Source organism: Myotis myotis, unplaced genomic scaffold (assembly GCF_014108235.1).
Source record: "Myotis myotis isolate mMyoMyo1 unplaced genomic scaffold, mMyoMyo1.p scaffold_m19_p_19, whole genome shotgun sequence".
Taxonomy (NCBI): Eukaryota; Metazoa; Chordata; class Mammalia; order Chiroptera; family Vespertilionidae; genus Myotis; species Myotis myotis.
Genome location: NW_023416323.1, coordinates 25528430 through 25554639, shown reverse-complemented (window position 1 = coordinate 25554639; position 26210 = coordinate 25528430). Strand labels below are relative to the sequence as shown.

Here is a 26210-nt window from a genome sequence, read left to right as displayed (position 1 = left end):
GTTAACAATTTACAAACTGAACTGAAACACTCATTCAATGCTTGTTCCAGCTGATCCCAGAGAATTCAGACACTAAAAATACAATGAAAATTATTACCACAAGTTATAAGTTAATAAACTGTCAGGTAAATGTAAGAAAATGATTGTGTAGGGGGGAAAATGACATATTCATCCTTTCTACAAATTAGTAAGAATAATGGTTGAATATTATACAATGTGCCTCTAAATTATTTTACTTTTTACAGTTATGTTATTTACATACATTCAGTAATAACTGTCTTCCTTCTTACCAGAATATAGTGGAAAAGTAAGTACCATGCCAAAAGCTTCACTTGATTCATAAGCTAAACCTATAGGTAAGGAACAAGGACTGTGTTTCACACGTGGGCCTTGCCTATTACCTGCTTTATTGCCTATGGGATCCCAGCCTCATATGTAGTAAAAATGTCAATGAACAATGACAAACTTGGGGACCTCAAAGATAAAGGCAGAGGTGAATTGGTTGGTTTCTGGTTCCTAAGCTTGGAAGACAAGCTGATCGGGAGGGGATGGGGGACAAAAATCCAAATCTAAAACGAAGAAACAAAAAAAATGAAACTAGACCACCAACTTACACCATACACAAAAATAAACTAAAAATGGATAAAGGACTTAAATGTAAGACGGGAAACCATAAAAATACTAGAGGAATCCAAAGGCAACAAAATCTCAGACATATGCCGAAGCAATTTCTTCACTGATACTGCTCCTAGGACATTGGAAACTAAAGAGAAAATAAACAAATGGGACTACATCAAAATAAAAAGCTTCTGCACAGCAAAAGAAACCATCAACAAAACAAGAAAACCCACTGCGTGGGAAAACATATTTGCCAATATCATATCTGATAAGGGCCTAATCTCCAAAATTTATAGGGAACTCATACAACTTAACAAAAGGAAGATAAACAATCCAATCAAAAAATGGGCAAAGGACCTAAATAGACACCTTTCAAAAGAGGACATTCAGAAAGCCAAGAGACATATGAAAACATGCTCAAAGTCACTAATCATCCGAGAGATGCAAATCAAAACAACAATGAGGCATCATCTCACACCTGTCAGACTGGCTATCATCAACAAATCAACAAACGACAAGTGCTGGAGAGGATGCGGAGAAAAGGGAACACTCGTGCACTGCTGGTGGGAATGCAGACTGGTGCAGCCTCTATGGAAGACAGTATGGCGTTTCCTCAAAAAGTTAAAAATGGAACTCCCATTTGACCCAGTGATCCCACTTCTAAGAATATATCCCAAGAAAACAGAAACACTAATCAGAAAGGATATATGCACCCCTATGTTCATAGCAGCACAATTTACCATAGCGAAGATCTGGAAACAACCTAAGTGCCCATCAGCAGATGAATGGATTAGAAAACTGTGGTACATCTACACAATGGAATACTATGCTGCTGTAGAAAAGAAGGAATTCTTACCATTTGCAACAGCATGGATGGAACTGGAGAGCATTATGCTAAGTGAAATAAGACAGTCAATGAAAGAAAAATACCACATGATCTCACTCATTTATGGATAATAAAGACTATCATAAACTGATGAACAAAAATAGATACAGAGGCAGAGCAGCATCGAACAGACTGTCAAACTACAGCAGGAAGGCCAGTGAGGTTTTGGGGGCGGGAGGGGGGAGGTAAGAGATCAACTGAAGGACTTGTATGCATGCATATAAGCATAACCAATGGACACAAGCCACTGGGGGGTAGGGGAGGCCGGGGGAATGTCAAGGGGGGGCGAGGGGGGGGGAAGACATATGTAATACTCTTTGTAATACTTTAAGCAATAAAAAAAAAAAAGAAGCCCATGTGGGTAAAATAAAATAAAATAAAATAAAGAAACAAGAAAACCACTTCTGGCACAGAAACGTCAAGTACAACCCTGGAGGTTTTACAAATCTCAAGAGAGTAGTTAACTTTCAAGCCTTAGTGTATGTATGGTTTTAGTTTTGCTAAACATATCAAAAAGACGAGCATGCCTATGAAAATAAAGCAAAGCATTAAATTAATGATGCTGAATCACAAAATTGCTAAGCAAATTTTTGTGGTTAAATCTCTGACCTTCCAGGCAGAGGCTTGACCACAAGGAGGAACTGTATAGCGAGGCTGACTCCGTGCCCTGCATCCTTTTGAATAAGTGGGCACACACATCACATGCCACAGTCAGAGAAGAAAAACAAACAATAAGAAACACTACACTCTGAGATAAACCAAAAATAATAGAGTCACCCAAACACATGAACCTTGAGCATTTCTTGTAAGCTAAAGAATCTCTAATAAAACAACTCTGTTCCTGACTTCTGCTGTTTTTCCACCCCAGATAGACTAATGGTAAACTTGGTAACCTTAACAATTCTGTGGGCTCTTCTCCTTTCCTTATATGTCTGTTGTGCTTTTTCTTTGCTGAGCCAGTCCTTCTGAAATCTGACTTCCTGGCAACTTCTTTGTCAGTAAACTTCTTTTCCTTTCTAAATGCTTTTGTTTCTGACTTCCTTTCACAAGGGGAAAGGAACAAAGTCCAGGAGTCATCAGATACTAGAGGCCTGGTGCTAGAATTGGTGCATGGGTGGGGTCTGGCCAGCCCTCCCCAATGGGGGCTCATCAAGCCGGGCCGGCAGGGGGGAGGGGCCGCAGGCAGTTGCCAGCTGGCCCCACCCCAATTGGGGTGTTGGGGGCTGACTGAGGCCAGGGCCAGTCAGGGGGAGGGGCTGCGGGCAGTTGGCTGGCTGGCCCTGCCTCCGATTGGGGCGTTGGGGGCCAATTGGGAGTGGAGCCGGCCAGGAGGGGGAGGGCATCAATCAGGCTGGTTGGCTGCCCCAGTGAGTGTCATAGCCACCGGTCATTTTGGTCATTCCGCCATTCTGGTCGCTGGGCTTTTATATACATAGATATGCTACTATATCACTCCTACTGGTCTACATAACCAGGTTTACTTGCTCAGCTCCCCAACAAGCACATGCACCCCTGAAACACACAGACTGCGCCAACATACTGTAGCTTTCCTTCAGAAGAAAGTGTTGCCTCACAAACACAAACTGATGCCTCCCAAACACAGCTCCCCAACTTCCCCACTGGGGTACCACTCACCTTGACAGAATTATCTTGACTGGAGGTAGCAAGAATGTGCTCGCTGTCTGGGTGCCAGTCCAGGCCGTGGATTTTGGACAGATGGGCTGCTAGATATTCCACTGCCGTACTAGGTTTCTGCAAAAGACCAGCACATTGTATTGCCTATTTAGAAAAAACTCGAGTCTACAACATAGTCTGCAGGGTGATGAGCGGGGATACAAAAATGCTAGATACGGTCTCTATCTTTAAGAAACCCTTTGTTTGGTTTACAACCAACAACAACACTTATCCTGCTCTCCTTCACCCATGCTCTGTATATGGCTCTGGGAGCCTAATCTCTTTCCACTCCAGCCCCTGACAGGCTTTCATGAAGAATACGAGATAGTGGGGGCTTTTCCCCATTAGTATTATGGTCTGCAATTCTTGCTCCCCTTCCTCAGGATCACCCAAGAAGAGGGGCTGTGATGTCCAAACAGATCCAGTGTCAATCCTGAAAACTTCCAATATATATGTGACCAAGACCCCAAAAAAGAATGAACACACATCACAAAAGAAAACACTACACAATTAATAAGCATATAAAAATAAACAAGCTCAAAAGGAAACCTCAAATAATACATAAAATATGTTTAAGCTATCAAATTAAAAGATACCTATAAATAATACTCAATGCAGAGTCTGCATTTATCACTGCTGCTGTATATATAAAATACCAAAACCTTTGGGGGGGGAGGGGCGGATTTGACAGATTTTATCAAGAGACTTAAAATTTTCCTTTCTCAAGGGAATATTCCAAATTCACAGAAAGCTTTAGATACAAAAGATGTTCATCTTGGAATTTCATGGAACACCAGAAAACCAGAAACAATACAAATAGTAATGGGGAATGATTAAAATTTTTAAATCAATTCTAGTACAGCTTTCTGATACAATATGAAGCAGCCATTAAAAGTTATACTTAGAGCCTGGCCGGTGTTGCTCAGTGGTTGGGTGTCGGCCTATGAACCAGGAGGTCGAGGTTCGATTCCTGGTCAAAGCACATGCCTGGGTTGGGGGGTTCGATTCCTTGTGGGGAGCATGCAGGAGGCAGCCAATTGATGATCCTCTCTCATCACTGATGTTTCTATCTCTCCCTCCCTCTCCCTCCCTCTCTCCGAAAGCAATAAAAACATTTTTTTTTAAGTTATACTTAGAGTGCTGGCTGGGGGACTCAGTTTCTTGCAGCAGCATCCTGTACACCAAAAGGTTGGGGGTTCAATTTCTGGTCAGGGCACATACCTAGGTTGTGGGTTTAATTCCCAGTCCAGGCACAAACGGGAGGCAACCAATCGATGTGTCTCTCTCACATCAATGTTTCTGTCTCTCCTACTCCCTTCCACTATCTCTAAAAATCAATAGAAAAATATCCTTGGGTGAGGATTAACAACAAAATTTAATAAATAAATATTTCTAAAATAATTATACTTAGAGATTATAACATGAGGAAAATGTAATGTTAAGTGAAAAAAGTATATATAACTACATATATGATATGATAAACCATGAAAAATTAAGAAGGAAATAAAATATCAAAATGTTAGCATTTGTCTCTGGGTAATAGGACTATGAATGATTATTTTCTTTTTATACTTGCTCTAAAGAGCATGTATTAGGGCAGTCTCCAGAACTAGCCTCCCTGGGTTAAAATCCTAGAACAAACTGTGCCTACGTTTACTCATCTGCAGAACAGGGATCACAATAGTACCGACTTTAAAGACTAGTTATAAAGAGAAATAAACCAATACACATAAAGTTCTTTTTTTAAAAAAAATATATTCCACTGACTCCCCACAGAGAGGAAGGGAGAGAGATAGAGAGCCAGAAACATCGATGAGAGAGAAACATCAATCAGCCAATCAGCTGCCTCCTGCACATCCCCGACTGGGGATGCGCCCACAACCAAGGCGCATGCCCCCTACCGGAATCGAACCTGGGACCCCCAGTCCACAGGCCGACGCTCCATCCACCGAGCCAAACCGGCTCCGGCTACACATAAAGTTCTTAGAACAATGCCTGTGCATCAGAAATGCTTAGTAAACATAAGTATTATCCGTCACACTGATAATACACTCCAACCTCACCACTGATACTGCACTTTTTTAAGCCTCTGAGGCTGGCTGCCATCAGTGCTGCTCTGACACTAGAAGTGCCAGAGAAATAAAACCAACCAGCTTTACAATCCATCTCAGCAGAAGTCTTAAGTTATTAATAGCCAAAAATAAAGTTAAAACCCCTTAAACCAAATAGATAAAAGGCTTGCTGGGGGAAGTCAGGGTTATTAGTGGACCAATCAAAAGACTAGGAAGGAACAGTTTGGCTGTATGTACTTCAAGATAAGGCACACAGGCTGGTGCCATTTGGGACTCAGCCCATCTGGTTTTCCAGATGACCTAATAAACTTACAATTCTTTATTTAAAAAAAAAAAAATAAGGAACACAGGTACTGTTTTGGCAGAGATCCTGGCTAAATACCAAAGTGTTTCTTTTGCCTATGACTCTGAAAGCATTCTATAGCAAATAGGGATTCACTACAATTAACTTAACCACACATTTCATTTAAACTATTCACTATATGTAAATGCTATGCTAGTGACAAAAAGAATAAACCCAGTCACCACTTTAAGAAATAAAGAGGGTGGAAGAATGACTACTACCAGACTGGACTAAAGGGACAGAGACAAAAACATACGGAAGATACACCTGTCCAGCCTCTATTTATAAAATCTCCTTCTCCCCTAAGAGCTACTAAGGCTGAAAGCTTCAGCCAGCACATGACTTCCCCCGCAGTCCTGGCAGCCAATCCAGCAGACCCCCAATCTCTGCTTCATTCCCTCTCCGCTATGCAACTATAAGGCCTTACTTCCTGCTAAGAGGGAAGGGAGCAGGGCAGCCAGAAGCAAAACTGAGACTTTCCAGGCAACACCAGAGTTGGGACAGACCCTGAACAAGTTTCAGGAAAACTCAAAGTAGGTGCTCCCCCAAAGGCTGAGGATCTCCAGCCTCGGGCTTCACAGAGCAGGAAGTGCTGTTTAGACCCCAGATCTTACAGGAGCGTTATTGCCCAATCCTCTGGCAGTTAGGTACCGGGGAGGCCCTCTCCCTGCATCATTACTGTCCCTCATGTCAACATACCAAACGTCCTACATACTTTCCATTACAACAGCAGTCAAGGACCCCACACCGCTTCCTGCTTGTCAGTTACAGGAGCTGTTGAAGGGAGAATATATGGTCTGTAGGCTCTTTTGGGGCTGATGAGATAGCTAAGCCTACGGGAAGATTTGTGTAACTGAGTACCCCGCATCTCAGTCATTTACACCGGAGATATCCAGGATGGTGTATGTCCCAGAACAAACAGTTTTTGCTTTACAATCTGGGGCAGTTGACCATCCTAGAATAGTGTTGGGTCTCCCAGGATTGACCTCCTCAATGATACACTCACTATTATTATCAACTTTACTTTAAAGATAAGGAAATGGAGGCTTGGAGACGTTCAGTGACTCATCTGATATCATACTTAGGAGACAGCAAAATGGGACTCTAACTTTAGAAACCAAGTTCATTGTCTTAACCACTGATCATATGCCTCACTTCCCTACCTTCCTTCAACGCCAGTTTGATCAGGAAGCAAAAGATCATCTGGTACTGTGGTCTGAAAATGGCAATTTACCACACTGCACAGGCACGCTAGACTCTCAGACGAGCCTTGCTACTCACAACATCCTCGTCCTACCCTCTGGGAGGGATTAAAGGACAACTGGGGAAAAAGAGAGATTACTCACCCGCTTGTCCCATATCCGTACATCCCCATCGTGGCTGGTGGCAAGGCAATTAGCATTTTTCTTATTCCATTTGACCTGTGAGGCACCCGCTGCAAAGAAAAATCAGGGTAGCCAAAGCCGGTTTGGCTCAGCGGATAGAGCGTCGGCCTGCGGACTGAAAGGTCCCAGGTTCGATTCCGGTCAAGGGCATATACCTGCGTTGCAGGCACTTCCTCAGTGGGGGATGTGCAGGAAGCAGCTGATCAATGTTTCTCTCTCATTGATGTTTCTAACTCTCTATCTCTCTCCCTTCCTCTCTGTAAAAAATCAATAAAATATATTTAAAAAAAAAAAAAAAAAAAAAAAAAAAAAAAAAAGAAAAATCAGGGTAGAAAGCTGCTGACCTCAACACCTTTGGAATCAGAGGACAGCATACCCAGGGGAGCTGGATAATGAGCTCTGGGTAAAATAAACACAGAATCCTTCAAGTTTCTATACATGCACCAACTCCACCATAAAGAGAAAATAAAGCCAAAAAATAAATGAATTAAATAACACATGGGAACAGGATCGGAGTCACCTGATAACTTCACTCGGGGGAAAAAAATCTACAGGTTACCTCTGAGCAACATCAGCAGCATCTACAGGTTACTGCTCTGAGCAGTTTCTTAGAGAGCAGACACTGAACATGGCTCTGCTGGTTGGTAACTGACTCATCACACAACCTGGCTCTTCATCACCTCAATGACCAGGATTGCACTCCCAACCTCAATGCCTGCTCCTTCCCTGTTTTCTTTCCTTCTTTCTTCCCTGTTTTCTTTCCTTCTTTCTTTCTTTCCTTCCTTCCTTCCTTCCTTCCTTCCTTCCTTCCTTCTTTCTTTCTTTCTTTCTTTCTTTCTTTTTTGGAGGGACAGTGTTGGCAGAACAAAGCTCGGATGAAAAATAAGCTCTAGTGTTGCCCAATTCTGCCCTCAGAGGGTTGTGTGCACCCCCCTCCACCACCCCATCAGTGGTTAGACACGGCCACTGGCCCTGCATTGAGTCAGGGAAAGGGAACACCCAGGCACTGTGTGGACTCAGGCCTTCCCCACTCTGCAAACACAAAGAACAACCACAAAAGACCTACTACTTAAGAGAGGCGGCACACTGTAAGACGGCAGAAGAGGTTGAGAAATGGGAAAAACTGGGGCACAGCAGCAATGATAGCTGACTCTTAAAAATAATCAAGTTATGCCGAAACCGGTTTGGCTCAGTGGATAGAGCGTCGACCTGCGGACTGAAAGGTCCCAGGTTCAATTCCGGTCAAGGGCATGTACCTGGGTTGCGGGCACATCCCCAGTGGGAGATGTGCAGGAGGCGGCTGATCGATGTTTCTCTCTCATCGATGTTTCTAACTCTCTATCTCTCTCCCTTCCTCTCTGTAAAAAATCAATAAAATATATTTAAAAAAATAAAATAAAATAAAAATAATAATAATCAAGTTAAGTTAAACCAGAACCAAACAATGGCCCTCCTTCCCACCTCTTTTTGTTCTTGCTTAGATAACACATGATATTTCTGCTTTGACATCTCTCCCTTTGGGTGGGTGTTTATTATTGGGGATACCATAGTAGATCCAGGGCTTTGAAGAGCAAGAAGTCTGGAGAAAAGCAAGGACTTAGAATCTAACAGGAAATAGAGATAAGGCCCAGAGTTATCCTTGCTTAGTTTTGGTGAGGGTATTTTTTGTTTTTGTTTTTTTTCTTGAGACACGGGGCATCTTAAGTCACCTAAGAATAAGTGGTGAAGACCCGGTTTTTTTGTAAGAAAGCGTATCAGCTAGAGAATGAGTAAGAAGAGCCCGCTCCATCTCCTCGTGGTAGGACCTTGGTGCCAAAAGATAATCCTGATGACTAGGCTTCATCCCTGTGAGTAAGGTTTACCAGTTCTACACCCAAGTTTGACTCTCAGGAACTGGTGCGAACCCTCCACAAGAGCCCAGTGCAGAATCTCAACAATAGTTCATTCCAACTGAGCAATGAAAACAGGTAGATCAGATTTCAAAGACGCAGTGCCTCCATATTAAATGAAACCATGGGGACACAATCAGCATCATCTAGAATGTGGGGAAACCACAGGACAAACAACCTGGTTTCTTCAATAAACAAACTGCAGAAAAAGAAATACAAACCAAAAAAGGAAAAGGAGAAGAACCCTACCAATTAATAAAGATGAGAAGTATATCAACCATTTGCAAGTATGGACTTTACTTGGATTCCAATTCAAATAATTGTAAAAAAAAAAAAAGTAGAAAGAGAGACAGACAGCCTGCTCGGGAAATTTGAATACTACTCAAGTGTATGATGATAATAAAAAGCTATTGTTAATATTTTTAGGTATGTTGACAGTATATAATTATGTCTTTTAAAGGATTCTTTTCTTGTAAAATATACTTAATGAAATATTTGTTGATGAAATGAAAGAATACCTGGGATTTGCTTCAAAATAATCCCAAAGAGGATAGGGTGGGCGGTGGGACAGTGAGTAGAGGTAAAGATGAAATAAGACTGGCAGTATGTTGACAATTGTGGATGCTGGATGATGAACACAAAGTACTTCACTTTATGCTATTTTTATACACATTTAAAATTCTCCGCAATAAAAAGTTTAAAAACAAATCAATTTGGTTCCTGTCCTTGCATTCTGAAATAAGTTGCTGACTACAACTCAATAGTCCTGACTAACTTCTAAGAGCAACCTGAAGCAAGTCCTTTGCAATATGGGCCTTAAAATTCCACCTAGCCACAACAAAACATGGAGTGTGGACAGTCAGTGTGAGAGAAAGAATGGAAGGAATAGAATAAAGACAAACAGAAGGAATATACACTCACCTACAGCAGACAGTGCAATGGTAGGCTTCCTTGTGTCTCTGAAATATAAAAGTCAGAAATCAAATGCCCAATTCATATGCCACCACCCACCTGGTGCTTTTCACCCTCTGCACATATTTCTTCACTTTCCTTTCAGTAGGTACTTGGAGATCAGTGGGAATGTGAGAGCCTTAAAAAGAACATAAAGAGCCCTAGCTGGTTTGGCTCAGTGGCTAGAGCGTCAGCCTTCGGATGAAGGGTCCTGGGATCGATTTCAGTCAAGGGCACATACCTTGGTTGCAGGCTTGATCCCTGGCCCTGGTCAGGGCACATGGGGGAGGCAACCAATCAATGTGTCTCTCTCACCCTGATGTTTCTCTCTGTCTCTCCCCCTCCCTTCCACTCCCTCTAAAAATCAATGGGAAAATATCCTCCAGTGAGGATTAACAACAACAACAAAACACACACACAAAAAAGAGCACAGCATGGCCTGGGTGACCCCAATGTAGGAGCAGAAAAAGCCAAAAGAATACCTTCCTGGTGTCATTTCTCCTAATGGAACAAGGGGACAGTCATGGAGGGGTAACTCTGCAAGAACCTTACCAAAGCATTTCAAAGGTAAAGTAAAAAACTACTCTGGGTGTTCACGACAGCCAAGAGGTGGAAGCACCCAAGTGTCCATCGACTGATTAGTGGATAAATGTGATATTTACATACAGTGGGATAGTATTAGGCCTTAAAAAGGAAGGAGAGTCTGTCACATGCTGCAACATAGATGAACCTTGAGGACATTACACTAAGTGAAATAAGTCAATCACAAAAGGTAGAAGACAGGCCAGGTACTGTGATATGACAGGTCTGATGGACCAGTGAAAGGGATTCTTAGGGAACAAGGGTGTGTACGGCTGACGTCACCGGCATTCCCTGCAGGTTAGCACTTCAAGGTGATTGAAGCTCTCTTTTTTTAAATTGAATTTATGGGGGTGACATTGGTTCACAAAACCATATAGGTTTCAAGTGTACAACTCTGAAAAACATCATCTGCACACTGCATTGTACAGTCCGCCTTTCAATGTAAAATATCACAAAGCCACTGCCATTTGGGAGCAGAGCAGCCCGGGGAGGGCAAAAAGTGGACCATCTCCGGGACTCTACAGGCTATACCCACTAGTTAGTCACCTCTGTTATGGTAAAGAGAACTTCACTTTACAAAGGGAGAGGGGAAGTGACATTTATTAAGAACTTACACAATAATGTGGTAGGCCTTGTGGGGGATGGGCACGGATCCAGGGTGGAGGGGGTCAATGGGATGGGTGGGGGAAGAGGACATCTGTAATATTTTCAACAATAAACTTTAAAAAAAAAAAAAAAAAAAACTTACAAAGTGCTCTGGCCAGTGTGGCTCAGTTGGTTGGAGCATCAGCCTGTACACAAAGGGGTGGGGGGTTTGAATCCCAGTCAGGGCGCATACCCAGGTTGAGGGTTCAATCCCCAGTCAGGACATACCCAGGTTGAGGGTTTGATCCACAGTCAGGGCATATGTGGAAGGCAACCCATCAATGTTTCTCTCTCTCTCCTCCTCCTCCTTCTCCTCCTTCTCTTCCTCCTCCTCCTCCTCCTCCTCTCTCACACACACACTATTCCTCAAAGAAAAGTAATTGAAAAATATATATTTAAAAAAAGAACTTACAAGGCGTCAGGCCTGGGCCGGGTGCTCCTTACCCCATGAAGAGTATCTCTACCAGGTGGCTCTCAGCTACCCTCCCAGATGGGGAACTGAAGCCTCCCAAAGAGCAAGTAAAGAGCTGAGCAGATGTGTCCTGTAGCACTGCCTGCAGGAGCAGCTGTGTGTCTGTGCCCATCAAAATTCCCCGCCATCACCTGCCACTTCAGTAAACTTCAGCCTGACTTCCAAATGCCACAGAATCTCCCTAGCTGCCGAAGACCATTTTGCAAACCACTGTGACAGGACTGCGTGCAGAGAAGTAAGGCCCCTGGGGACAACCAGTGACTGACAGTGAACAGCACCCCCACTTCCTTAGCCCTCGGGGTGGGATGCCTCTGAGGAGGGAGTTTTACACTAGCACCTCGCAGCCCCGGTAAGACTGAGCCTCACCGGTTCGCAGTGGTACACGGTGGATAGTGCGCCCTCTCTTTGTGGCCTTCCCCATCCTGTCTCTTCTCCATCCCCTACCGCACTTCTTTCAACTCCTAAATAATGTATCTGCAAAGTAGCCCTGTCTCAGGGTCTGCCTTCCAGGGGGCACCAGACTAAGATACCTGATCTCTAAAATGAAGCTACCAAATCACGCCACAACCACGTGGCTATGCCTCTTCATTGTTCTTACTTGATATCCCAAATGTAGATGTAGGTGTCCACAGAGCTGGTAACGAGGAGATCCGGTTCAAACACTGCCCAGTCCAAGTCGCTGGGAACACAGAACAATAAAGAGAGAGAAAATTCAGAATCTGGTTCCAAAGCAGTGGCAGATTTAGTCTCTGGTGGTTTTGAAAGTCACTGTTAATGGGCTTCTTAACACGGTTTAGGCTGGGCATCTCCAACGTTCTTTGGGAATGAACAAGACTTAACTGAGCTTGGAAAGAAACATTCAGGTCCTTCCCTGTCATCTCCAGCTATCTTACACGTGCTCCGGAACAGAAATGGAGTATTTCAACTTAAAACACACACGCACGCACGCACACATGCAGGCACAGACTGTACAGATAAAACAAGGAAAATTTTTGACTTTTCATTTTTGAATCAGACTCCATTACAGGGTCAGTGAGTAAACCCAACGTCCCTTAGCAGTGGCAAGCTGCCATGTTACCAGCAGGCCTCTGGCCCCCTACTCGTGCCCTCGCGTCTAGAAAGGCAGTTACTACGTGAACAGTTAGCAGAGGCAGGGGTCTAGCCTTTTCTATCACTTCCAAGTCCATTTCACCACCCCTGCACTCCCTGCTGCTACTTCCCAGAACAAGCTTTCTCCACCCAGAAACAGGGACCCAGGGAAGGGTGGCTCAGGGGACACTCCAGAGGCCACTGGAAGGCCATCAGTGGAAGGGAACTGCGTGTCTGGACGATGGACTGCGAGGCAGGAGCTCTATCTGCTGGAGAAAGGGCACAGGCTGCTCCCGGATGTCTCTATTCCTGGCCACCGCCGACTATGACCTGAGGGATTATGGCATAACTTCCCCTCCTGTGTTAAAGTCAGCTCTAATCCTTCCTCTGAACCTGTCTAAGTATTTTCTGGGATCAGGATTAATACCACATGAATGCTGGTTCCTAAACACCAGTGTTTTCCACTGTGAAAGTCATCACCTCAGTACAAGCTAACGATCTAACAGCCACCCAGGGCCAACGCAACACAGAGAATCAAGCTGTGGGAGGAGGTGGGTGTTTTCATCTCACTCCCTAGGGAGCGGCAGAGGGCTGGTGCCTACCTGATTACACGAGTATGGCCCTGTAAGGTTGTGCCAACTTCCCCACAGCCGTCTTTCCACTTATAGAGGTCGACCCGTTGGTTACTCTGAAAAGAAAAAGGGAAAGAAGACATCAGAATATATGCTCTCACCCCAGTCTGCTTAAGGCCAAGAAAGGGAAGCCATGTCAAAACCAACTTGCATGGCAAAGATCCTACAGACTGAGCATGTGAGTTAAGAGTACTGGAGATGGCCCCAGACCACTAGAGGAACCTCCTCCTTATTCTGAAGGTCACACACCCATTTCTCTCTACTGCTGGCACACCAGATATTTTTTAGCTCACTCTTCCCATTATCAAGTGCCTAGAGTCAACCTACCATGCTTTAAAAACACAGATGCACAAGAAAAAGAACAGAAACACATCAAAAGGGTGTCAGAGAAGGCAAAATTACACAAGACTCCATAAAACAGGCCTATATCAAATTTATTTATTATTATTATACTAGAAGCCCGATGCATGAAATTCATGCAAGGGGCTTAGCCTTCGCAGCCCCTCACAGCCTCGGCCGGCCCTCACAGCCTGGGTTGACCTTCGCAGCCCCAGCTTCGTCCAGAAGGTCATCCAGATGGTTGTTCTGCTGTTTGGTCTAATTAGCATATTAGCTCTTTATTATATAGGATTTTTTAATCCTTACCCGAGGATATTTTTTCCTTTTTTTTTTTTTTTTTTTACAGAGAGTGGAAAGGAGAGGGAAAGACTGAGAGAAACATCGATGTGAGAGAAACACATCGATTGGTTGCCTCCTATAGGAGCCCTGACCAGGGCCTGGGCTGGGGAGGGACTTGCAACCAAGGTACATACTCTTGACCGGAATCAAACCCGGGACCCTTTTGGTCCACAGGCCAACGCTCTATCCACTGAGCCAAAGTGGCTACGGCTCAAATTTTTTAAAGACTTACACAGAACGACACAGAAAAATGGGCCAATAGAAACAATAGTTACAACAGGAAAAAAGAAGAAGAAAAAAGCTTTGATCAAACTATATTTCACTTAAAAACACAACAAACCGGCAAAGGCTCGTAAACTATCATGAGTTTATGAAACACACTGATAGTGAAAAAGGTTACTAATAGGCTGTTTAATAATATATAGATGACTGATTTTCATTTTAGTTCAGAGTCATACAGATGGATAACATTTCAAGATTTTTATACTGAAATGCCTGATTCCAATTCTAAATCGGTAAGATTCCTGTGAAAAGATTAGGATTCAAAATAGCTTCCTTGCGCTCCGTCGAAGAGGACGACCCCCCCCGCCCCCCCTCCCCCCCAAGGAGAGGACCGGTCTTCGGTCAAGGGTATACGAGTAGCTGCGCTCCCCTGCTAGAACCTCCAAACAAGCTCTCAAAATAGCTTCCTATGGGACTAAGAGTGAAAAGAAATTCCCTTCATCTTACAATATTCCCTGACATTTTCAAAGGGTCTGCTCAATGAACTAGGAACATTAACAGACGAGTCCTCTGGTCTTTCTCACCACACTATACACTGGATGTCATCACCCATGTCTCATATATAGATGAGGCAACTGAGGCTTAATCAACTGATGCTCAAAAAAAAAAAAAAATCAATAAACTGAATTTCATTAAAACTTTTAGGTATCAAAGGACATTATCAAGAAAATGAAAAGGCCCTGGCCAGGTAGCTCAGTTGGTTGGAGCTTGTCCCAATGTGCCAGGATTGCAGGTTCGATCCCCAGTTGGGGCACATATGGCAGTCAACCAATAAATGCATAAATAAGTGGAACAACAATCAATGTCTCTCTCTCACTATCTCTCTCTAGAATCAATCAATAAAATTTTTTTTCAAAAGAAAGTGAAAAGAATCTGCGGAAGTATAGTAAATATTTGCAAATCATATATCTGATGAGGGTCTAGAGTCAAAAGTATATAAAGAATTATTACAGCCCTGGCCAGTGTGGCTTAATTGAGTATCATCCCATGCACCAAAAGGTCGCCAGTTCGATTCCTGGACAGCACACATGCCTGGGTTGCGGGCTTGATCTCGGTAGGGGGCGTGCAGGAGGCAGCCAATCAATGTTTCTTTTTTTCTCTCCCTCTCCCTTCCTCTCTCTCTCAAAATCAAGAAAAATATTTTTTAAAAAGAACTATTACAATTCAAAAGCAAAAAGACAAACAACCCAATGCAAAAATGGGCAAAAAACTTGAATAAACATTTCTCCAAAAAAAGATATACAAATGGACAACAGGCCCATGAAAAGATGCTCAACATCATTAGTCATTAGGGAAATGCAAATCAAACCCACAGTGAGGTACCACTTTACCTAGTACACTAACTAGAATGGCTATAATTTTTTTTTAATTTAAATACAACAGGAAGTAACTACTTTTGGTGACAATGTGGATAAAATGGAACCATTATGCATTGCTGGTGGGACTGTAGAACAGTTCAGCCACTGTAGAAAACAGTTTCATAGTCCCTCAAAAAGTTAAACACAGACTTACCACATGACCCTGCCATTCCACTCCTAGATACATATATACTAAAAAGAAGTGAGCCCAAGTGGTGTGGCTCAGTGGTTGAGCATCAACCTATGAACCAGGAGGTCACGGTTCGATTCCTGGTCAGGGCACATGTCCGGTTGCAGGCTCAATCCCCGGTAGGAGTTGTGAAAGAGGCAGCTGATCAATGATTCTCTCTCAGCATTGATGTTCCTATTTCTCTCCCTCTCCCTTCTTCTGAAATCAACTTTAAAAAAAGAAAAAAAAAGGAAGAACTCCTTCCTTTGAGTGAAGGGCACATGGCATCTTCTGATCCCTCTGAAAGCACTGAAGGTCAACCACAGCTGAGCTCACTACTTCCCCCTCAAAATGGGTTTCAGCGTCACTGGCTAGTGACATTCCTGCTAATGAAAACAGGTTCTGATCACACAAAGAAATGGAGGCCATCTACCTGTTTCCCTTGCAAATCTGGATTCAATCCTTAGAAACACAAAGTCTGACACCTATGGTACCAATAAAACCTTTTCATATACATAACCTCTATCTTCCTTTTAGAACCACCCAAACCTCTTTTCCGCCTGAGAAATGAGGGTTATATTCTCTTCCCTACATAAGACATACCCCTTTCAGCCCCAGACCACACATGTCATATAGTCCTTAAATAAACTCACCGAAGCTGCGAAGTAGTGTGCAAAGCTGTCATGAGGATTCCACTGCACAGCACCAATGTCCCACTTGCTCTGGCGAGAGATCTTTCGGTGACCTTCGAAAGGGGCATCTAGATTAACGATGTATAGGAACCGGCGGCTAGGAGAACAACATATCATGATGACACTATAACAGCATTAGCATTAAGACAGAAAAGCACATTTAGAATTACATATGATTTGCGAGCAGTGCTCAAAAAAAACCAGGTATATTGGCCATTTATCTACTCTGAAAGGCATGCAAGTGCAGGAGTAACTAAGGTGGCTGTTAGACAAGCAGGAGCATCCCTGTGAGTCTTCCTCTAGAGATCGTCTTCCCCACCACGTCCATGAAAGTCTGACCTCTTCCCACCACACTCAGCTCCAACCCTGCCCCTCTCCCAGCCTTTCCCAATGCCCCAGCGCGGACAGTCACTGCTTCTACATTACTCCCAATATGTGGTTTGCATTTTGACTGCAACCTTTATCTCTGTTGCAGAACTACTACTGTTAAGGCTCTCATCCTGAACCAACTAAGTGTTTGGAGTATGGACCAAGTCTCGAATATCTTGATATGCCCAGAATCACTAAAGCGCAGTGTTTACCACGCTTTAACAAATGTGTGTTAAATTAAACACATCACTTATCACTTAGCCAAATATCCTGTAGAAAAATCTCAATTTCCCTTACAAGTCATCTACCTGAAAGGGAAACTAAATGAAATCTAACAGGAGGGGAAATAACAACAACAACAAATGATGAAAATAACATATTAAGTGTCAATAATGTTCAAGGTACCAATTAATATAAATGAAATGAGAACAGGGATGTCCTGTGTTCACTTATTTTTCCTTTTTTTGCTGTGTAAATTAACATTTCAGCAGCCATCAGCTATCAATGCATTGTTAGCATTCCAAGCCCCTGGATATCAATGAATATAGGTGGGCTCAAAAATGAAGAAAAAGATTAATAGTCCCTATTCAGAAAAGATAGGAAATGGAAAGTTAAAATGGCATGGAAAACTAGCAGAAACCCTAAGAGGGATAGTTAAGGGAAAAGAAGGAATGCATAGGTAGGACACAAATTCACAGAACTTCCGAAACTTCTAAAAAGTTGCTGCAGAACAAAGATCTAGAACTTCTGGCCAGCTGGCATCTTACTATTAGAACAAAAAACAGGAAAAGGCTAAGAGCTAAACATATGAGGTGCCTGTCAACAGGGGAGTTCAGAGACGTTCCAGAGCAAATACAGGACAAAAGATAAACATACGCATTTATCTTCATTCCCCTTTAAAGACCCATTAAAATAAGAATCTATATATAATAATAAAAGCATAGTATGCTAATTAGACCGGACCTCCCTCCAGACCTCCTTCTGGACCGACCACCTTCCAGACGAAGCCAGGGCTGCAAGGGAAGCCCAGGTCCTGGGTGCCAAAGGGAAACCAGTGCTGGCAGCCGGGGGAAGGAAGGCCTACTCTTGCACGGATTTTGTGCATTAGGCCTCTAGTATGTCTATAAGAAAGGCAGCTCTTACCTGGGAAAAGTTTAACTCTAGCTTTGGAGGAAAAAGAAAGGTCAAGTTTAGCTCATGGAAGACAATTGGGCTAGCTGGTTTGGCTCAGTGGATAGAGCACTGGCCTGCAAACTGAAGGGTCCCGGGTTCGATTCCGGTCAAAGGCACTAGCCCGGGTTGCGGGCTCAATCCCCAGTGTGAGGGGTGCAGGAGATCAATGATTCTCTTCTCATTGATGTTTCTATCTCTCTCTCCCTCCCTCTCCCTTCTTCTCTGAAATCAATAAAAATTTTAAAAAAAAATTTTTTTGCGCCAGAAGACACTATAGAAATAAGGTAGTTCAATTTATTCATGATGAAATCCAATTCCTCCACAAGAAAACCAAGTCCAGGGAGGCAACTAAAATGCCATAATCAATGGCACTGCCAAATGAGAACCAGGACCCCCTCAATCCTAGTAACTACCTGTTAAACTATACCAGCTGGCATCCTTCTGAAGAGTCCGTGCAGTAAACAGAGAACTGCAATTCCAAGACCAGTCACTAAAATTTCAAAGGAATTTTATTGCTTACCTGTTAGAGCAGAGACAAAAATAACTGCAAATAATCCCTACCAGTCCCCCTGAGGTCAAAAGCATAGCAGAACTAAACCCTATGATCGTAACCCTTAAATACAAGAGTATTTTCTAATTTCCCAGAAACCTCTTAATTTTCTATCTGTTCCCCGAAGTCATGGCAGACAAACAGCAAGCTCACTCACCCAGAAAGCACTGCATGCTGCCCGAGACAGTCCACAGACATTGCCGTTGCCTGTGAGAGAGAAAACAGACTTAGTTCTGCTAGCAAAGGCAGCTCAGGTTGGAGAAGACAGGCAGGTAGTCAGTCACCGTGGGTTCTTCCTCTTCCCATGGCTAAGGCATTCCCCAGGTTTTATCCCTTTCTAGTTTTTATCCAAATCTCACATTCACTTTCCACAATAGGGCAGTTGTTGTCTGTTCCTTCAACACCAGGACTACTCACAACCAATACTGGCATATTCTAAACTGAGGAGACAGAAGTCCTAGAACCCTTGGAGAATCTGACTAACTTGGAGCAAAGAGAGGCTACTCAGAGCCCCTTCCAAGCAAAACCTGACCTGGGACATCATCATCATCATCAACACACACACACACACACACTACCCATGCCTTTGCAAAGGGCACAGATCCTCGAAGCTGAATGGCAATGGTAATAGTCAAACACCAGCCCTACTGAATCCACAGTCATATTGTTGTTGTGATACCCAGTTTCCACTTAACCTGTGGTTTCTAGTACCATTTTCACTACTTTCTCCTTCCCAGGTCTCCCAATTCCTAGGAAGCATCATCTTTTCAGGATCCAATGTCTAATTCCCAAGAGACCACACCCAATCATGTGGCTGCATTCAGGCCTGGTCGGTGTGGCTCAGTTGGTTGAGTGTCGTCCCATACACCAAGAGGTCACCTGTCTGATTCCTAGCCAGGGCACATGCCAGAGTCTTGAGCTCATCCCTAGTAGAGGGCATAAAGGAAGCAGATGAATGATGTTTCTCTCATTGATGTTCCTATCTCTCTCTCCCTCTCCCTTCTTCTCTCTCAATAAAAACATTTTAAAAAATGGCTGCATTCAGGCTAAAGCATGAGGCTGTTTTTTTTTTTTTTTTAAATATATTTTATTGATTTTTTACAGAGAGGAAGGGAGAGAGATAGAAAGTTAGAAACATCGATGAGAGAGAAACATCGATCAGCTGCCTCCTGCACATCTCCCACTGGGGATATGCCCGCAACCCAGGTACATGCCCTTGACCGGTATCGAACCTGGGACCCTTCAGTCCGCAGGCCGACGCTCTATCCACTGAGCCAAACCGGTTTCGGCGAGGCTGTTTTTAATCATGGCAGCTACAGCCCTAAATTCTCTTATTTGGACAAGTTCAACTCCTGCTGCATTTTCAGGGCATTATCTGAATCAGTTTGTGCCACTGTTTAGTAATTTAATGCTCTAAGTTACTTCTAGAAACCATCAAGAGAGAGTCCACATGCTGCTGCTACACTCACCAATCACCAGAAATTCTCTTCCTCACTCTCACTGGTCTCATTAATGGGTTTCTCCCACTCGAACACCCTCATGAAATATGTCATAGGTAATATTGGGGACAAGAAGCCAGAGTGCTCTCGCTGGAGGCTAAAAGTGTTTATTATGCATCCTTCATTCCACTAGAGTCATGAGCAGAAAAAAGCCCCACTGGAAAGGCAGGCAGTGAAATGAGATGTCATTTCAGAACTCTACTGTGTAATTTATGGATTAAAGGTATGAAAGAAAGATGGGGCCTCCAACAGTCTCCCTCTCCCCCTCCCTCCCTTCCTCTCTCTCTAAAAGTCATCAACAACAACAAATATATTTATGTGTGTGTGTGTGTGTGTGTGTGTGTGTGTGTATATATATATATATTTATATTAAATATGGTTTTTAAAAATCACCTTAAAGGAAAAAAAAAGAGAACAAAAATCACCTTGATATTTATCATAGCTTTAATCATAATTGCCAAAAAATGGAAAACACAGATTATGATCTATCTATACACTGGAACACTGGAATACTACTGGGCAATAAAAAGGAAGAGACTAAATAATATGTTCAAAACATGAGTAAATCTCAAACGCACTAGGTTAAGTGAAAGAAGCCATACTCAAAAGGTAACACACTGGCCCTGGCCAGTTTGGCTCAGTGGATAGAGCGTGACCCCAGGACTGAAGGGTTCCGGGTTCGATTCCAGTCAAGGGCATGTACCTCGGTTGTAGGCTCCATCCCAGACCCTGATTGGAGTGCATGCGGGAGGCAACCAATTGATGTTTCTCTCTCTCTCTCTGTCTTTCCCCCTCCCTTCCACTCTCTCTAAAAATCAATGGAAAAATATCCTCGGATGAGGATTAAAAAAAGGTAACACACTGTATGTTCCATTTGTTACAGATGTCACATCAGCAAGCTACCAGAGGATGGGAGTAAGGAAAGGAGGCTGGCTACAAAGGGGCATGAGGGAGTTTTTTAGAGTAATAAAAATGTTCTATATTTTAATTAGAGTAACTACAGGACTACATAGATTTGTCAAAACTCATCAAATTGTACACATGGGAGGTAAATTTTATTGTACATTAATTGTACCTTAATAAACCTGGATTTTTAGAAGTCACTCTAGCTATTTGGAGGATGTATTAGATGAGGGGGGGAAAGCTGGGGTGCAAGGAGAGAAGTCCCAGAGTATGTCCAACGACTTTGGACATCCCGAGTTTGAGCTATCTCACAGGTGCTGAAGGAGAGCCATTCAGCAGAGAGTTGAGTTCTTTGAGTCCAAAGTTCCTATCATCGTACAAAAATCATATCCTGTAGTATTTTTTTAAATTTATTTTTACTATTGAGTTAGAGACCTGTTAACATTCCGCCACCTTACCTCTCTTTGAGAGTGGAAACTATCCAATCTCCACTACACTTTCCAATACCAATGCCAATAGTCACAAGTGGTTATTTAAATGGCAATTAATGAAAATTTAATTAAAAATACAGTATCTCAGTTACACTAGCCTCACTGCAGGTGTTCAATGGCTACATTTCCATCATCACTGGATGGTGTTGCCCTAGAAGATTATATCAGAATTTTCTTATAGTGCTAACACTCATTGATTCCAGGGACCACTTCAGAGTAGCTGCCAAGTAGCACAGGTTCTTCACTATTCACTGGTGACATCTCAAGGCACTGTTTTACAAAGTGGATGATGCCTGCATAAGCTATTAAAGAGCTTCACCTTTCCAGCTGGGGTTTTTCACTGAAAAACCTAACAGCTTTAATTTTTTTAATGAATTTTTAAAGAGGAGGGGTTTTAAAAAGTTTATTGTTTGGGCTTTCTTTTCCGAAAGACAATATTAAGAGTTTCAACTTTTTGTTTCTACATTGATGAAATAGTTCATGAAATAGGTTCCTACCCCTCCTAATTAACACCAGATTCAACCACAAAACCATGCTAAGTCATGCTAAGATGTACCCTTCCAACTGAATAGAAAAATCAGAAAGAACAGAAACTCCCACAAGGTAGTTAAATTACCCAATTTACTTTGTCTTCTTACTTTGACAGTGGCTGTTTCGGATTAATTATTTGATACTACTTCATAGCATCCTAATATATGTGTCAGCACTCTCTCTCTGTAGGTCTCTTCAATTACATTTCTATAGAGAAGTAGGGGTGAGACTGCCTGGGTTTCTCTGAGAATTAAAGGGTTTACAGGTTAGCAGCTTCCAAATTAGCAGGTTCAGAGGTACCATACATGATTTTGCTCTTAGTCCCCAGTGAAAGCAATTAACAATATGGATAACAGGAATATGGTTTCTTCCGAGTCTGGCACCTCCCTTGGGAGAGCAGACACCACGCTGACAGTGCTAAGTGGTTCAGGATCCTTTCATCAGGATGCGGCTACTCAAATTCTCCATGGGAACAATGCATCCGAGAGCACCAAAGAGCAAATTGGTGGGTGGCTCCTTCAGAAATTGCCTTTATGGAAAAATGGGATGGGGTTTTAGAAAGAAGAAACCATATCACCCCTTGTTATAATCCATTTTCCCTTCAGAATAAATCACCTGAGTATCAACACAGTGCCAGGCACAGTGTGCACCTGGCCACAAGAGCTCAATAAATCCTTGCTGAATAAATGAGTGACTTGAAAGCCCGGCACACAAAAGGTATTCCAGAAATCTATATATATAAAACCCTAATATGCAAATAGACTAAACAGCAGAACAAACAACTGGTCACTATGATGTGCACTGACCACCAGGGGACACGCGTGGAACATGGCGGGTGTGGGCCGCGGCAGGATGGTGGAGCAGGTGAGCAGAGATGCCAGACTAAGGCGGGGTGCCAGTCACTGTCATCAGGGTGAGCCTCTGGTGGTTACTGAAAATTCTTTTCTCCCGTGTGCTGCGGTCCCACCCGGCACTAGCACCTGCTGCCTGCGTTGGCCCTGCTCACACCCACTGCTGGCACCGGCCCCAACTGCTCCACACCATCAGCGTGTGGGAGCAGTGGTGGCGGGAGCAGGGCTGCCAGGAGCAGGGCTGCCAGCAGGCAGGGGACTGTGGGCCATGGCGGGAAGGGGCCAGGCAGGAGCGTGAAGAATGGGCCGAGACCTGCCCCTGTCCTCACCGCAGCCTTATGGCCCACAGTTCCTTTCAAGGTGCACGAATTTATGCACTGGGCCCCTAGTATGTGAATATCACCCAGACACAGTCCTGGTGCTAAGGAAGGGGTGGGTGGGTATGATATTTACTTCGGAACAACTGTATGATATGCTCATACAGTATGCAGGGTAGTGTAATGAGGCCAACAAGAGTTCCAGGGCCAGATACCTGACTGAGTTCAAATCCCAATGTGGCCACATAATGGGAGGCCTTAGTTAAGTCACAGGATCAGGCAAACCAGGATCAGCTTCCCCATTTGGAAAAAGGGGATAACATCTACGCATCATGTGTGGTTCTTTCATGAATTAATGACAGCACAGCCTAGCATATGGAAGACAGGAAATAGAAAAATGGTAAAAATCCCTAGTAAGGGCTAACATTCTTTGAGGCTTACCTTGTGCCTGTCACTGTGCCACACATTCTAACTGCATGACCTCCAAATTCTCATGCCAACCCTATTAGGTAGATACGATTCACACTTTCTCACAGGTGAGAATAGTGCGCAGAGGGTGATGACAGGCTAGGGACTGAGCTGGGTTCAACCCAGGCAATACGTGCAACGCACACTCCTATTCACTCACTATAAGGGATTTTCCACTATTCGAGCATCAGCAACCATTTAAAAGTTTAGGCACTGAAACAGGCACTTTGCATGCCGGGTTTTTTTTTAAATGAATTCCACCCCAAAATCCTTTGAGGTGGGTTAAGTTCCATTGCCGAAGCTCAGAGTTCTGCGACTTGCCCAAAGTCACTAAGCGAGGCCCCCAGCCTCGAGGAGCAAACACCTAGTTCACCACCCTAGCCTTGGGGAGCCACCCCTCGTCACTCGCTTGTGCGCAATCTCTGCGCTTCGGCGTCCCAAGGCAGACCCCACTCCCCGTACCCTCGCCGAGTAACCCCGAAAGCGTGTTCGTGCCTGCCCTAACCGCCCGCTCGCACTCTCAGGACTGACAGCTCCCGGTCACCGTCTAACTAGCTCATCTCCACAACAGCGGCTGGAGGAGCCGCCCCGCCAACCCCGAGACGGACCCGGCAGCGTGGGGGAGGGGAACCGGGAGAGCGCATGCCCAGAAGGCTCCATTTGGCCCCCGGCTCACCTGGGAGTCGCGGAACTCCACCACCACGTTCTCGCTGCTCCATCGTGCCGCCATCTCCCACCCGGGTCGTCCCGGCCCCCAAATCCGCTTTCTCGGGTTCGGGGAGCCCCACGCAGCCCGCAAGTGAGTCCTGCCACGCCACGCCCCCCCTCTGCCAAACTGCAAACCATTGGCTATTCCAAGCATTGACTCCGCCCCATCTTCCCGGTTCCTCCAATTGAGGCACTGCGCCTACCGGAACAGGCACGCCCCCTCCACTTCCGTCACTCGACCGAAATCACACAAGCACCTCGCGACTGCTGACACACGCCCCCTGCCGCAAGATCTGTTGGGAGTTGTAGTCCAAGGTCGGAAACTCTTGGGTAACCCGGGTAGAGCTCACAGAATAAGGTTTGGTCGAGGTGAGGGACATGCTGCCCTCCCTGTCTTCTCGCTGGTGCCCCGGTAAAGCCTAGGATGTCTACAAATCAAAGCCCAACGTTCGTGCAAACCAAAGGTTACCTCTTCCCCTGAGGTCTGCCATGAAGTCGTTATTGTTTAATACAGTACAGTAGCACCTGCCAAAGTGTTCAGGGACCCCAGGGGTTTCCGCAGCCAAAACAATTTTGATACTCATACTAAGAGGTTATTTGCCTTTTTCACTTTCTTTCTCTCACGAGTGTACAGTGGAGTTTTCCAGAGGCTATGTGATATATATTGTAACAGACTAAACGGTAGAAGCAGATTTGAGAGAATCCAGTGGTTTGGGTTGTTGTTGTTTTTAAACGTTTATAAGAGTTTATTTGAACCAAACAGATGACATATGCCAGGGAGCAGATCTCAAATGCTCCTCCAGTGGTTTTTTTAATTGAGTCAGACATTAAAGATATTTGCCACTTTTCCCACTGAAATGTTTTTGTTTTGGAAAATATAGTTATTTTTCACATAAAATGTATGATTAATGTTAATGTGCATTAATGTTTAAGTAAAATAATGAGCAGATATGTTTTTAATTCTATGTTTCCATTTCTAATAGTTACTATCAGTAGATAGCCCATATAAAAGTTTGGTGGGCATGGGGGTGAGATCTTTAATAATTCTTAAGAATGTATAAGAGCCCTGGCTGGTTTGGCTCGGTGGATAGAGCGTCAGCCTGCAGACTCAAGGGTCCCGGGTTCAGTTCCGGTCAAGGGCATGTGCCTTGGTTGCGGGCACATCCCCGGTGAGGAGTGTACAGGAGGCGGCTGATCAATGTTTCTCTCTCATTGATGTTTCTAACTCTCTATCCCTCTCCCTTCTTCTCTGTAAAAAAAAAAAAAAATCAATAAAATGTATTTTAAAAAAAAGAGTGTAAAAGAATCTAGAGATCAAAAAGTTTGAGAACTGCAGTGATAAGCATGAGTGGGGATTAGGTTTTCTTCTTTTATTCTACCCTCTCAAATCCTAGCTTAACTGTCTTAGATTCAATTTATATATATATATATATATATATATATATGTATATATGTATATGTATGTATATATATGTATATATGTATATATATACACATATATATACATATATGTATATATATACATACATATACATATATATACACATATACATATATAATTGATTTCAGAGAGGGAGAGAGAGAAACATCAATGATGAGAGAGAATCATTGATTGGCTACCTCCTGCATGTCCCCCACCAGGGATTGAGCCCGCAACCTAGGCATGTGCCCTTGACTGCAATTGAACCTGGGACCCTTCAGTCCACAGGCCAACACTCTATCCACTGAGCCAAACTGTCTAGGGCTCAATTTTTTTTTTTATAGAAAGGAGAAATGACCTACTTCATTTATTTGGTTGTTGTATGGCATTAAGCACAGGCCTGGAATGTAGATAATACTCAAATATGAATTATTGTTTTTAATATTATCACTATTTCTATGTGCAAGTCCTTGTGTGAATAGAGATATATATTTTTTAAAAAAGCTTCCCTTC

General features: G+C 43.6%; 1 protein-coding gene across 8 annotated transcripts in view; it reads right to left on the bottom strand.

Annotated features, from left to right (window-relative positions):
* WDR59 (WD repeat domain 59) overlaps positions 1-24381 on the bottom strand; it is a 67891-nt gene extending 43510 nt beyond the window's left edge. For all 8 annotated transcript variants that reach the window (XR_004973637.1, XR_004973638.1, XR_004973640.1 and 5 more), the window contains exons 1-8: positions 24246-24381; positions 18667-18716; positions 16379-16514; positions 13209-13294; positions 12116-12196; positions 9789-9826; positions 6940-7028; positions 3140-3256 (exon numbers count right to left, since the gene is read on the bottom strand). Coding sequence is in view for 4 of the 8 variants with exons in the window: in XM_036346228.1 (XP_036202121.1) it covers positions 3140-3256; positions 6940-7028; positions 9789-9826; positions 12116-12196; positions 13209-13294; positions 16379-16514; positions 18667-18716; positions 24246-24299 (651 nt within the window). In the remaining 4 variants the exon portion in view is untranslated. The remainder of the gene's footprint in view (positions 1-3139; positions 3257-6939; positions 7029-9788; positions 9827-12115; positions 12197-13208; positions 13295-16378; positions 16515-18666; positions 18717-24245) is intronic.
* Positions 24382-26210: the final 1829 nt, after the last annotated feature.